Source organism: Dipteris shenzhenensis, chromosome 22 (genome assembly GCF_047967505.1).
Source record: "Dipteris shenzhenensis isolate YYH24624 ecotype China chromosome 22, Dip_SZ_1.0, whole genome shotgun sequence".
NCBI classification, from domain to species: domain Eukaryota; kingdom Viridiplantae; phylum Streptophyta; class Polypodiopsida; order Gleicheniales; family Dipteridaceae; genus Dipteris; species Dipteris shenzhenensis.
In genome coordinates, this window is record NC_141617.1 from 12,253,548 (window position 1) to 12,269,706 (window position 16,159).

General features: G+C 40.7%; 1 protein-coding gene across 1 annotated transcript; it reads right to left on the minus strand.

Moving 5' to 3' along the window:
• Positions 1–13,366: 13,366 nt before the first annotated feature.
• On the minus strand, positions 13,367–15,371 carry LOC147887746 (GDSL esterase/lipase At3g53100-like). Its single transcript, XM_087393705.1, has 5 exons — positions 15,131–15,371; positions 14,841–14,959; positions 14,464–14,712; positions 14,123–14,369; positions 13,367–13,747 (listed from the first exon to the last, which is right to left on the minus strand). Exons 1-5 carry the CDS (start codon positions 15,369–15,371, stop codon positions 13,527–13,529), a joined length of 1,077 nt encoding a protein of 358 aa, XP_087249831.1. The 3' UTR covers positions 13,367–13,526.
• Between the last annotated feature and the right edge of the window lie 788 nt (positions 15,372–16,159).

The window sequence follows — 16,159 nt, forward strand, 5'->3', positions numbered from 1 at the left end:
TACTTTACACACACCTTCAACTAGGTGGAATTGACTTACATGCAAAGTGGCATTCCCATCGCATAAGTGCTTGATCGGATAACACACCTAGCAGCGTGTTTTTTTACGGATGTGCATGTCACTAAGGCAAAAATGGTATTTAATGCTCGATCGACCATGCAACGCATATCCGATGGGCATAATACTTTTCCTATACCTCAACCTAGGTGGTATTAAAATTTTGTCAAAGAGGCACACCCATCCGATAAGTACTTGCTCAGATAACATACCTAAGGGCGTGTTTTTTTGCGTATGTGCATACCACTAGGAAAAAAACGGTGTATAATGCGTGATCGACCATGCAAATCATATCCGATGGTGACAATACTTTTCATACACCTCAACCTAGTTGAAACGGGTTTGCGTGCAAACTAGAGCCCCCATCCGATAAGTACTAGTTTGAATAACACACCTAGGACCGTGTTTTTTCATGGTTGTGCATGACACCAAGGCAATAACGGTGTTTTATGCTTGATCGACAATGCAAAGCATATCCGATGGGTAGAATACTTTGCAACCACCTTCAACTAGGTGGAATTGACTTACATGCAAAGTGGCACGCCCATCCCATAAGTGCTTGATCGGATAACATACCTAGCAGCGTGTTTTTTAACGGATGTGCATGACACTAGAGCAAAAATAGTATTTAATGCTCGATCGACCATGCAAAGCATATCCAATGGGCACAAAATTTTTTATATGCCTCAACCTAGGTGGTATTGAAATGTTCTCGATGAGGCACACCCATCCGATAAGTACTTGGTCAGATAACACACCTAATGGCATGTTTTTTTGCGGACGTGCATATCATTAGGGAAAAAATGGTGTATAATGCGTGATCGACCATGCAAATCATATCCGATGGTGACAATACTTTGCACGCATATCAAGGTAGTTAAAACAGACTCGAATGCAAAGTGGAGCCCCCATCTGATAAGTACCTATTTGAATAACACACCTATGGCCGTGTTTTTATATGGTTGTGCATGACACTAAGGCAAAAACGGTGTGTTATGCTTGATCGACAATGCAAAGCATATCCGATGGGCACAATACTTTGCACACACCTTCAACTAGGTGGACTTGACTTACATGCAAAGTGGCACGCCCATCGCATAAGTGCTTGATCAGATAACACACCTAGCAGCGTGCTTTTTTACGGATGTGCATGGCACTAAGGCAAAAATGGTATTTAATGCTCGATCGACCATGCAAAGCATATCTGATGGGCACGATACTTTGCACACACCTTCAACTAGGTGGAATTGACTTACATGCAAAGTGGCATTCCCATCGCATAAGTGCTTGATCGGATAACACACCTAGCAGCGTGTTTTTTTACGGATGTGCATGCCACTAAGGCAAAAATGGTATTTAATGCTCGATCGACCATGCAAAGCATATCCGATGGGCATAATACTTTTCCTATACCTCAACCTAGGTGGTATTAAAATGTTGTCAAAGAGGCACACCCATCCGATAAGTAATTGGTCAAATAACATAACTAAGGGCGTGATTTTTTGCGGATCTGCATACGACTAGGGAAAAAACGGTGTATAATGCGTGATCGACCATGCAAATCATATCCGATGGTGACAATACTTTGCACACACCTCAACCTAGTTAAAACGGACTTGCGTGCAAACTGGAGCCCCCATCCGATAAGTACTAGTTTGAATAACACACCTAGGACCGTGTTTTTTCATGGTTGTGCATGACACCAAGGCAAAAACGGTGTTTTATGCTTGATCGACAATGCAAAGCATATCCGATGGGCACAATACTTTGCACACACCTTCAACTAGGCGGACTCAACTTACATGCAAAGTGGCACGCCCATCCCATAAGTTCTTGATCAGATAACATACCTAGCAGCGTGTTTTTTGACGGATGTGCATGACACTAGAGCAAAAATAGTATTTAATGCTCAATCGACCATGCAAAGCATATCTGATGGGCACAAAACTTTTCGTACGCCTCAACCTAGGTGGTATTGAAATGTTCTCAATTAGGCACACCCATCCGATAAGTACTTGGTCAGATAACACACCTAATGGCGTGTTTTTTTGCGGATGTGCATATCATTAGGGAAAAAATGGTGTATAATGCGTGATCGACAATGCAAATCATATCCGATGGTGACAATACTTTGCATGCACCTCAATGTAGTTAAAACGGACTTGCGTGAAAAGTGGAGCCCCCATCTGATAAGTACTTATTTGAATAACACACCTATGGCCGTGTTTTTATATGGTTGTGCATGACACTAAGGCAAAAACGGTGTGTTATGCTTGATCGACAATGCAAAGCATATCTGATGGACACAATACTTTGCACACACCTTCAAATAGGTGGAATTGACTTACATGCAAAGTGGCACGCCCATCGCATAAGTGATTGATCAGATAACACACCTAGCAGTGTGTTTTTTTACGGATGTGCATGGCGCTAAGGCAAAAATGGTATTTAATGCTCGATCGACCATGCAAAGCATATCCGATGGGCACGATACTTTGCAGAAACCTTCAATTGGGTGGAATTGACTTCCATGCAAAGTGGCATTCCCATCGCATAAGTGCTTGATTGGATAACACACCTAGCAGCGTGTTTTTTTACGGATGTGCATGGCACTAAGGCAAAAATGGTATTTAATGCTTGATCGACCATGCAAAGCATATCCGATGGGCATAATACTTTTCCTATACCTCAACCTAGGTGGTATTAAAATGTTTTCAAAGAGGCACACCCATCCGATAAGTACTTGGTCAGATAACATACCTAAGGGCGTGTTTTTTTGCGTATGTGCATACCATTAGGGAAAAAACGGTGTATAATGTGTGATCGACCATGCAAATCATAGCCGATGGTGACAATACTTTGCACACACCTCAACCTAGTTGAAAAGGACTTGCGTGCAAACTGGAGCCGCCATCCGATAAGTACTAGTTTGAATAACACACCTAGGATCGTGTTTTTTCATGGTTGTGCATGACACCAAGGCAAAAACGGTGTTTTATGCTTGATCGACAATGAAAAGCATATCCGATGGGCACAATACTTTGCACACACCTTCAACTGGGTGGAATCGACTTACATGCAAAGTGGCACGCCCATCCCATAAGTGCTTGATCGGATAACATACCTAGCACCGTGTTTTTTGACGGATGTGCATGACACTAGAGCAAAAATAGTATTTAATGCTCGATCGACCATGCAAAGGATATTCGATGGGCACAAAACTTTTCGTACGCCTCAACCTAGGTGGTATTGAAATGTTCTCAATGAGGCACACCCATCCAATAAGTACTTGGTCAGATAACACACCTAAGGGCGTGTTTTTTTGCGGACGTGCATATCATTAGGGAAAAAATGGTGTATAATGTGTGATCGACCATGCAAATCATATCCGATGGTGACAATACTTTGCACGCATATCAAGGTAGTTAAAACGGACTCGAATGCAAAGTGAAGCCCCCATCTGATAAGTACTTATTTGAATAACACACCTATGGCCGTGTTTTTATATGGTTGTGCATGACACTAAGGGAAAAACGGTGTGTTATGCTTGATCGACAATGCAAAGCATATCCGATGGGCACAATACTTTGCGCACACCTTCAACTAGGTGGAATTGACTTACATGCAAAGTGGCACGCCCATCGCATAAAAGCTTGATCAGATAACACACCTAGCAGCGTGTTTTTTTACGGATGTGCATGGCACTAAGGCAAAAATGGTATTTAATGCTCGATCGACCATGCAAAGCATATCCGATGGGCACGATACTTTGCACACACCTTCAACTAGGTGGAATTGACTTACATGCAAAGTGGCATTCCCATCGCATAAGTGCTTGATCGGATAACACACCTAGCAGCGTGTTTTTTTACGGATGTCCATGGCACTAAGGCAAAAATGGTATTTAATGCTCGATCGACCATGCAAAGCATATCCGATGGGCATAATACTTTTCCTATACCTCAACCTAGGTGGTATTAAAATGTTGTCAAAGAGACACACCCATCCGATAAGTACTTGGTCAAATAACATACCTAAGGGCGTGTTTTTTTGCGGATGTGCATACCACTAGGGAAAAAACGGTGTATAATGCGTGATCGACCATGCAAATCATATCCGATGGTGACAATACTTTGCACACACCTCAAACTAGTTAAAATGGACTTGCGTGTAAACTAGAGCCCCCATCCGATAAGTACTAGTTTGAATGAAACATCTAGGACTGCGTTTTTTGACGAATGTGCATGACACTAAGGCAAAAACGGTGTTTTATGCTTGATCGACAATGCAAAGCATATCCGATGGGCACAATAATTTGCACACACCTTCAAGTAGGTACAATCAACTTACATGCAAAGTGGCACGCCCATCACATAAGTGCTTTATCGGATAACATACCTAGGAGCGTGTTTTTTGACGGATGTGCATGACACTAGAGCAAAAATAGTATTTAATGCTCGATCAACCATGTAAAGGATATCCGATGGGCACAAAACTTTTCGTACTTCTCAACCTAGGTGGTATTGAAATGTTCTCAATGAGGCACACCCATCCGATAAGTACTTGGTCAGATAACACACCTAATGGCGTGTTTTTTTGCGGATGTGCATATCATTAGGGAAAAAATGGTGTATAATGCGTGACCGACCATGCAAATCATATCCGATGGTGAAAATACTTTGCATGCACCTCAATGTAGTTAAAACGGACTTGCGTGCCAAGTGGAGCCCCCATCTGATAATTAATTATTTGAATAACACACCTATGGCCGTGTTTTTATATGGTTGTGCATGACACTAAGGCAAAAACGGTGTGTTATGCTTGATCGACAATGCAAAGCATATCCGATGGGCACAATACTTTGCACACACCTTCAACTAGGTGGAATTGACTTACATGCAAAGTGGCACGCCCATCGCATAAGTGCTTGATCAGATAACACACCTAGCAGCGTGTTTTTTTACGGATGTGCATGGCACTAAGGCAAAAATTGTATTTAATGCTCGATCGACCATGCAAAGCATATCCGATGGGCACGATACTTTGCACACACCTTCAACTATGTGGAATTGACTTACATGCAAAGTGGCATTCCCATCGCATAAGTGCTTGATCGGATAACACACCTAGCAGCGTGTTTTTTTACGGATGTGCATGGCACTAAGGCAAAAATGGTATTTAATGCTCGATTGACCATGCAAAGCATATCCGATGGGCATAATACTTTTCCTATACCTCAACCTAGGTGGTATTAAAATGTTGTCAAAGAGGCACACCCATCCGATAAGTACTTGGTCAGATAACATACCTAAGGGCGTGTTTTTTTGTGGATGTGCATACCACTAGGCAAAAAACGGTGTATAATGCGTGATCGACCATGCAAATCATATCCGATGGTGACAATACTTTGTACACACCTCAACCTAGTTTAAACGAACTTGCGTGCAAACTCGAGCCCCCATTCGATAAGTACTAGTTTGAATAACACACCTAGGACCGTGTTTTTTCATGGTTGTGCATGACACTAAGGCAAAAACAGTATTTTATGCTTGATCGACAATGCAAAGCATATCCGATGGGCATGATACTTTGCACACACCTTCAACTAGGTGGAATTGACTTACATGCAAAGTGGCATTCCCATCGCATAAGTGCTTGATCGGATAACACACCTAGCAGCGTGTTTTTTAACGGATGTGCATGACACTAAGGCAAAAATGGTATTTAATGCTTGATCGACCATGCAAAGCATATCCGATGGGCATAATACTTTTCCTATACCTCAACCTAGGTGGTATTGAAATTTTCTCAAAGAGGCGCGCCCACCCGATAAGTACTTGGTCAGATAACATACCTAAGGGCGTGTTTTTTTGCAGATGTGCATACCACTAGGGATAAAACGGTGTATAATGCATGATCGACCATGAAAATCATATCCTATGGTGACAATACTTTGCACACACCTCAACCTAGTTGAAACGGACTTGTGTGCAAACTGGAGCCCCCATCCGATAAGTACTAGCTTGAATAACACACCTGGAACCGTGTTTTTTCATGTTTGTGCATGACACTAAGGCAAAAACGGTGTTTTATGCTTGATCGACAATGCAAAGCATATCCGATGGGCAAAATACTTTGCACACACCTTCAACCAGGTGGAATTGACTTACATGCAAAGTGGCATTCCCATCGCATAAGTACTTGATCGGATAACACACCTAGCAGCGTGTTTTTTTCGGATGTGCATGACACGAGCAAAAATAGTATTTAATGCTCGATCGACCATGCAAAGCATATCCGATGGGCACAACACTTTTTGTACACCTCAACCTAGGTGGTATTGAAATGTTCTCAAAGAGGCACACCCATCCGATAAGTACTTGGTCAGATAACACACCTAAGGGCGTGTTTTTTTGCGGATGTGCATATCACTAGGGAAAAAATGGTGTATAATGCGTGATCGACCATGCAAAGCATATCCGATGGTGACAATACTTTGCACGCATCTCAACCTAGTTGAAACGAACTTGCGTGAAAAGTGGAGCCCCCATCTAATAAGTACTTGTTTGATTAACACACTTAGGACCGTGTTTTTTCATGGTTGTGCATGACACTAAGGCAAAAACGGTGTTTTATGCTTGATCGACAATGCAAAGCATATCCGATGGGCAAAATACTTTGCACAAACCCTCAACTAGGTGGAATTGACTTACATGCAAAGTGGCACATGCATCCCATTAGTGCTTGATTGGATAGCATACCTAGTAGGCTCATGTTTTTTTACGGATGTGCATGACACTAGAGCATAAATAGTATTTAATGCTCGATCGACCATGCAAAGGATAACTTGGCATGTCGATCTGATGAGTACTTGATCGGATAACTTCTCCCACCAATAAATTAAGTACTAATTAAAAATTATAATAAATGAGTAGATTATTAAAAAGAGACTAATATTTATGTAATTGTTGCTACTGCAGCTTGCTTGCGAAGAACTCTCACAAAGGAGATGGCTATAGATTTTGTTCTAGGGATGGATGTGATTTTATGTAGCAAAAGAGAAGTAGTTGCATTTGCTACAATCCATGATAGTGATCCCAATTTAGTTTGCCACTTTCGAAGACTTGGCGAAGATAAGGTGGCAGTTACTGTATCAAAGATTCTTAGTGCACATGTTGAGCTAAAGTATAAATGTGGAGATATGGAAACACTTGGAGATGTTATGCCCTACAATACATCCAACAAATCATTTATAGCATGGGACAAAGATGAGACTTATGCAACAGACATTATCAAGAATACAAAGTGCACCGTGCCTTGGATTTTACTATAGGGGACATTTTACAAATGAGATCATTTGCAAATAAGACTGTAGCATAAGGTGAAGTATTGGGATTTGAACAAGTGGAGCAATGGTCATTTGCACAGATGAGGATTCTAAAAGTCACTGATGATGGTATGGTTGATAACATAACATCCTTATGTGATCCCTACTATGACGTAGGCAAGAATATGAGATGGAGCATGCAATTTTTAAACATGAGAAAGAGGCACGTGGTTTTCAATGATAAAGACAACGTATACTACAATATCAAAGGACCTAAAAAGCGTGCCCATGTGCCAGGCTCTATCACTTCAAATGTGGATGATTTCAATATACTCAATTATAGAAGTGACATCTTATCTGGTCCAGTGGATGAGTTCATTGGTTCCGAGAAACAAAATGATTTTAGAAGCGAAGCCTTATCTGGGGTGGATGAATTCTTGCACAGTGAGAAGGGCAAAGGTTTCAATAGCGATGTCTTGTCAAGTGTGGATGAGTTCATGCATATTAACAAACCTGGTGTCAATCAAGGTTATGGATTTGTGAAATCCATGCAAGATGTCCCAATGAGTGATGTTCTCTCAGGAGTGGAAGAGTTTCAAGGTTCTCAATACTCTCGTAGAATATTGAATTCATTGAATGGTCCTAAGAGTATGTTAAAAACGAGGATGAGATCAACAGAGGATTATTCAATGTTTAACTTTGATTGTGATATGGACAAGGATGCAACGACCAATCATGGATGCTTGGTTACAAACAAATGTGGGGAGAAGAAGTGCATAAATACAGAAAACAACATGCACGAGGAACGAAAACGGTCATACATATGCATGAAGAGAAAGCGAATCCAGGCAGATCCACAAGGATTTGCAATAAGGCATATCGCAATATTACTGGATTATCCCATGGTACATATTGGGATTTAGTCACCAAGGCAAAGGGCGGCAACAAATTTAGCATTCACGGTAATAGAGGAAGGTACAAATCAAGAATCTCAACTGTCAGGGCAGCAGCAATTTTGCAAGACTTCATACATGAAAATGCTTTACCTCAACCCCATATATCTACCAAACTCCCTAACGGTGACGCGATCACTGAAATGCACCTTCCAATGGGCTTGACGAAGCTCGAAGTATTTGACTCTATTGCAGAAAAGCAAAGGCAAAGAGGGGATGCCGTAGCTTCTTCTCATACTTTGTATACTGTTTGGAAGAAGAACTTTGGATATGTTAAAATCCCAAGGAGGCAAAAAATGTCAAAGTGCAATGTCTGTGATGATTTAAAGCGAGCGATTGAGAGTGCAACATGTCCAAATCAAAGGGAATTATACAAAAAAAACCGAAAATCTCATCATGACCTTATTCGACATCCCAGACAAAAATATGCATTTTGGAAGGAGCAAGCTATTTCGCATCCTGATGACTACATGTGCCTTATTGTAGATGGCATGGATCAGAATACAACAACATTGCCTCGTTTTGTTGCCACTCCACCTAAATTACAAGGAAAGCACTTTCTAAAGACACATCTATGTGGAGTGTTAGTGCATGGAATTAAGTTCTTTGCAGATATATGGATTGATTCCTTGCACCTACATGATAGCAATCAAGTTGTAACATCTATTATGAAGGCAATTCGCAATGTACATGCAGAAAAAGGTCGCCTGCCACCGACTTTGAGAATACAAGCTGATAATTGCTGGCGAGAAAATAAGAATGTACTCATGTTTGCATTCTGCTCCATGCTAGTTGCTCATCGAATCTTCAATGAGGTCGAATGTGGATTTTTGTATGTTGGGCATACACATGAGGATATCGATCAGGTTTTTAGCACAGTCTCAAGGGAGCTTAAATGCAAGGATGTGGAGACAATAGATGACTTGGTAAGAAGATGTGGTAGGCAAGTTGGTGGTCGTAAGGAAAGTACAGTATGTGAGAGGCTCGAAAGAATGTATGATTGGAAGAGCTTCATTCTACCTTTCATACAAACGGGTGGTGATGCATTGACAGGTCATACCAATCCACACTACTTTCGTTTTTTTTTTAAAAGATGAAAAACCCGTAATGCAATGGCAACAGTATTCTCATGATACAAAATGGGAACCTGAAGAACCTTACAGTCTCTTAACTTCAATTCCCAGCAAGGAAAGGTATCCAACATGGGCTCCTATACAAGAATTTAATGAGAGGTCTAATTGTGAAATAGATGGATTAAAAGCATTTATTACATACAAAGAGGAAATGCTCTGGAGATATCCTGATTCGAAGCCTACTTGGAGAGAACACACTACCACTGTAATTAACAAGACACAAAATTTAATGAAGGACCTTGAGAGAATGCGAGGCTCAAAGGATGTCAAGGAAGAATGCAATATGTTTTGGCCAAATGTTCATAACGATTTGCGCCCAGCTCCAGTCTTTGAAAATGAATTTGTATCATTACTCCCATGTCCATATTGTGGACCGAAGAAGAGAGAGTTTATGCCACAAGTAGATATAGAGGTCGATTGTTTTGTCGTGGTTCGGCCATCGGATGATGAATATGAGAATGTGAAGTTTTGGGTTGCAAAAGTAGTTGATGTGCAAAGAGATGACCAAGGGAGAGCTACAACATTTATAGCGGTATGGTATGAGCCAAAGGGCAGGAAGGAGAATATGGATAACAACACATTATATACTAATTGTATAATGAAGGAGTGGGTCCCAAATGATGAAGCGGTCTCTCAAGTTTCGACGGAGTAGTGTCTTGGCATTCAAGGGCAAAGAAATCAAAGAAGCACATGGGATATGAGGTAGAAGGAAAAATAAAAATACCACAGCAAACTATTTTGCATATACACGAATTTTTAAGGATGCTCGCCATGGAGGAAGTAGAAGGAGACAGCGCAAATGAAGAATGTCCATGATTAAAGCTTTGTATTGAAGTCCATTGAAGGATTTTATTTGGGTACTAGGCAAGGAGCCAATCCAAGACAATTATAATCAGAGTCATCACCTCCTATGTCAAATGAGAGTCAAAATATGCATTGGATGTCACCCAAGGGTCAAGGCTTGCCAAGACAATAGGGAGTTAATGCAGATGGCACCTGGCAAGGGACTATCACATTGAGCAATAAGACAATGGGGAGTCAATGCACCCAAGGGGCAAGGCTTGGCAAGATAACTTGTGGGAGTTAATGCAGATGGCACCTGTATTTTGCACTAGATGTCACCCAAGGGTCAAGGCTTGGCAAGACAATAGGGAGTTAATGCAGATGGCACCTGGCAAGGGACTATCACATTGAGCAATAAGACAATGGGGAGTTAATGCACCCAAGGGGCAAGGCTTGGCAAGACAAGTGGGAGTCAAATTATGCAGATGGCACCTAGCAAGGGACTGTCATGACATTGAGCAATAAGACAATGGGGAGTCAAATTATGCAGATGGCACGAGTTGAGGCTCTTTAAGAGCAATAATTTAAATTGTAAACATATGTTCAATCTATATCATTTTGGATATAAAGACTCTAGCTGAGAGCAACGTCTCTCAATGTAATCATATAATAATAGCTATAATTGCTATTATACCTCTTTGGTTCAATACAAAACTTGGGTCTTATGGCATCATGTCTTCTTTCTATTTATTAAAAGTTTTGCTAAATTTTGTGCATATTGCCGAGTGACAATGTTATTTTCATGAAATATTTAAGTCTCCTTTCATGGATTTATAAATTTATCACGTCAACGAAAAACGTCAAGGAAAAATATTAAAAATAATTAAATTAACAAATAACTTAGATATAGCTAGGATTATTTCAAATTCTTGCATGTTGGTGCAAAAGTATAGATTGAAAAAACAATATTTTTATGTGAATATGATAGTGCCACAAAGTGAACTTTTGATTTGGGAAGGAAAAACGTCAAGGAAAAATATTAAAAATAATTAAATTAACAAATAACTTAGATATAGCTAGAATTTCTAATATAGGATTATTTCAAATTCTTGCATGTTGGTGCAAAAGTATAGATTGAAAAAACAATATTTTTATGCGAATATGATAGTGCCACAAAGTGAACTTTTGATTTGGGAAGAATATTTTTCAGAAAGTAAAATTTTGATTTGGGAAGGATATTTTCACAAAGTAAAGTTTTCATTTGGGAAGGATTTTTGGGCTTCGTCCAAAAACAACACAAAAAGTCCAAAATTAATGAAATAGGTGTTGCTCTTAGCTTTTGTAACTTGTTTCATTCTTAGGGAGGCACATTCGACCCATCCGGAGATCTGGACGGAGAGATGGGATGTGAGGAAGAAGCGGCTAGGTACACAGCAGACAAGGGCGAGGGATCAGGCGCATGCAGAGAGACCGAGGGTGAGGAGGGCAACGAGGAGGCCGCATGCAGACTAGAGACCAAGGGTGAGGAGAGCGAGGAGGATGAGGAGGATGAGGATGAGGAATAGTAGGATAAGCCAATATTTAGCGGTTCAATATTTTGGCACTTTTGCCATTTTGTAGTAGATTGTGCACCTCGGCATTTGCCATTTTTGAGTTCGGCACTTTTGCCATTTTGTAGCACATTAGCGCATTATTTCATCGAATTTGCCATTTTGTAGCATATTGACATTACTTTGTAGACTGTCATTGCAAAATTGTAATGTACACCTCCGCATTTGTAACATTTGATCGTGATTTTAATGGGGAAAAAACTTATGTGGGACAGGATGGGACTGATCCTGCCCACATAATTTTTTTAAAGCTTCTATAAAAACGTGGGTATATACCAACTCTTGTACCGACACTGCAGTGTTCGTATATACCGATGCCCGTATCGACACTATCAGACATATTTTACCTATAGTTTCTTTGCGACATCCATACCGACGGAGTTTTCAAAAATCTTTGTATTTAGCGTCGGTATCAGTGTCGAAAAGAGGCCTGTGTCTTGTAGTGATGGCGATTTTGATGCTAGTTAAGAATAACCTTTGGAATATAAGCTAGACTACTAATACAAGTAATCCTATATGGTAAGGAGATGGTAAGGAGATGGTAAGTCAATCCTTGCTTGAGATTAGGCTAAACTTACCCCTTGGGTGGGCTAAAATGTTTGGCTGCATGCAGTGTACGCAGAGGGCAGGTTGTCCATTTAAGGACAACTTTTATAATAGGATCCTTTTTGTTAAGGTTGACCACCCCCAATCCAAAAACCTTTTTATTCTAAAAAATGAGAGAAGGGTCCCCTCCCATCTTATTTATGAGGGAGAGAATTTAAAGTTCATATACTTTAATTCTTTTATAACAACTTTATGTAGGTGAGTGACAAGACCTAGGGAGTAATAAATTTGTTGACAGCTCGTGCCAACCCCCATCCTTTAACTATATTTGTTGCAGTAGGTAGCCTTTCCTATAACTACTAGCTTGAAATTGAATATGAATCCTAGCATTTCATCAAAATCTTAAAGGAAAGAAATGGATAAGTAAAAATATAGATGAGATGTCTCGTCGAGCATCTAAATGCTAACTCAAAATTAAACTTAAATCCTAGTATTTTAACAAATTTTTAAACAGAAAACATAAATGAGTAAAAATAGGAACATGAGGCATGACACAAGGTCTATTAGGACTCGATCCTCCCTGCAAATGTCAGGGGAAGTGATTTATTACCGACTTGTGATGTCCATATTTTGGAAGTTGAAGCTCAAGAAATACATGACTAAGGTGATGCTCACAAGACCGACCCTCATTTGCAGTCTATACAATATTGTCACATGGAGTACAACCATATGAATGAAGATGTTGTCATCCTCGATATTGCATTCAACTTGGATTTCTTTGCTCCCTTGCATCAAGAACATGCACCAAAAGGGAGGAATGTTGTAAGAATTCAAATTGAAAACAAGAAATTTTGAATGGACAAGCAATTAAAAACATTTGTATGATAATATATAATATAATATATCTAATTGTAACCACACATAGTGTGGGCAACTAAATCCTACAATACATAGGTAGATTGTTGAAAAAATAAATTTTCTAGCATGTTTGCTCTTACAGTTTACTCATACAACAATTAGATGTAACACTCGATGGGAGTTCAATGTTCCACTTCAATGAATTATACGGGAGCAGTTACAATAGTACACTGCAGAATGCATGAAGTTGAGCGGTTAGTTAAAGGGCAGCTAGTTCCATCAAGTTCATCGGCTCTACATCGGGTGTCCTCCCTGTCCATAACCTGTTTGCCACCATGGCGTTGAACGCACTCGTCGGGTGAGCCATGTCCCAAAACACGTACTCGGACGCGTTCTTGCACACGCTGCTCACCGCCTTGAAGCATGGAAGTCCTCCATAGGGCCCTGCTCCACAGCACGCAGTGTTTCCGTATTTGAACCCTGTGCCACGCGGCCCAAAACATCAAAAATTTTGATCGACCTTGTCAACAAATCTCAAAAGACGCGTCTCATGTTCTTACAAGACCTTGGTCAAATTCTTATGGACCAAGGGAACAAGATTTTGAAGTCCTGAGTGGACATTGGCAACTGTGGCAATATACACAGCTACCTCCTATACGGTCATTCTTTTCTTCGGAATATTATCTCTCCGACAGAGAAATTTATGCTTGGTATACTTTTAAGACTAGGTCGGCCTTTGGATGGCTTTACCCAGTGACCCAGCCATCTTTCCTGTAGCTATATCGCTAAGTCGAGAAGAGATCTCCCATGACACATACAATCTGCCTAGAAAAACGCAGAGAATCACAAAGTTACCATTAGCAGTCGGATCCTTTATGATTTCCCATGACATATCGTAAGTGTTGAGGTAAACGAAATTCGCGTCTGCATGGCTTCGTTGAAGTTTGTTTTGAAGTACTCTCAAAGCACTGTTGAAGTTGATTACTTGATTGTTTATTTCCGGGTCGCATTCACCATGGTGTATCAACAACTCCACGGGCATGCAGGAAATTGGCGGAAGGGACAGCATAGCAAACTTGCGGGCTCCCATACGATACAAATCCTGCACATTTATATCAGAACACACGTTTAATTCCAGCTCCCGTGTTTTTCTCTCCCCGTATGATTAAAGTCAATTGTAAGCGTTAGGAACAAACCACTAAGTGGATCTCATACGCGGAAATAAGCATATCTATGAATGCATCAGGCGAATAACGCCGTTGAGCTGTGGTATTTCCGAAGGGATTGCCGAAGTAGGTTATGATATAGTCGTTGTTTCCCAAAAAGGTGATAAAGAGGGACTTAGAGATCAAATTTGTGCCTTGCTCGTTTCCTAACATAGAGAACAGGCGCTGCTTCAGCTCGGAAAAATATGACACTTGTTGATAGAAGTCGATAGTCTGGCCCTGAAAAAACAAGCCCACGTTTGTCACTACTAGAAGGGGCATGCGGTTGTTACAACCACACTCAAATGGCGGACCATTTGAGGGAGCTGTAGAATAAAATCAACATACACGGAGGCGAAACTCCTTACGAGTAGAGAACCGGTAGAATTCAGGATACCCGCGCCTGCAGAGGCAAAGCTTGCCCCATGAAGGATGTTATCACCTGCATTCAGGTAGGCGGGTGGGAATGGCAATCCCGCCAGAGAAGCTGCAAACACCAAGCTTGGAAACTTAAGATAGAGTAACGTCACTGTAAGATAGAGTAACGTGACTGCAATTTGTTGTTTCAGTCTCGAGTCGATCTCCTATGATCCTCGTTGTTATATCCCTTGTTTACTTTGGCAGGTTAATCTCTTATCTCGAAAACGTTTCGTCTTACCGATGTAATCGATGCTAAGAGGGCCATTACAAAATCGTCCGGTGGGTTGGTGCCCAACGAAGTCTCGTCCGTAAGGCAGGCGGTCGGCTTTGGCGAGGCTGATAAGTTTGTTGTTGTTACCAGCGTCGAGGAGGGAGTCACCGAAGACAAAGAGGGCAGGGAAGGTGCAGAGGACAGGTTCTACAATGAGGCAAAGTAAAAGGAGACATGGAAGGGCATGTAGAACTCGAAACCGAGCCATGAAGATGAAGCTGGTCGAAAAAAGGAGCTCTGAGCTGCTCTTATGTACGTATGAGGTTCATTCACATGGTTTCGTGTTTCATGCACCTTCGTAAGCGTACAAACAAAGCATAAATTCAAATATTATTTATTCATTAAGATTCAAAGTTATCCGAATTTAACCTCCTCCTTTCATCTTTCCTTCCACTTTTCAAAACACGGCATTAATGCTTAGCACATGGGAAGAAATAGGATGTGAATAATAAAACGGTGGTCCCAAGTGGTCCCATGCATATTTCTATCCTATTCCCCTCCCACCATGTGCTAACATAACAAGATGAATTACATTCACGTTGCTTGCCTTTAAGGTAGTTGAATGTCAGTATAAATTAAGGAATGATCTAACGAGGATCTAACCAAGAAATGAAGTTGGTCCCAAACATATCATGTGCTTGTGGAACATTTGTCCAAATGTGGTCAATTGTTGAGCCGTGTATAGATGTTGGGTCCTTGATCAATTGTTGCATATTATTCTGTGCCATGAATGTCGATAGTTTTAATGCTTTGTTATTAGAGTTGGTATGGTTTATGTTAAAGTCTCCAATGATGATTGTTTTTGTGGTTGACCCAAGTGTTTGTATAACACTTTGTAGAGAAGAGATAAGTGTCAAGTATTTTGCTGATGGGGAATTGCACACATTAAGTATTGCTATTGAGTCCATGATTTTATTCTCGAATGTTGTGAGCAAGCATTCACAACCACCTTTATTGATATAATTTTGTGCGAGCAAGTGAAGACCTTCACGATAG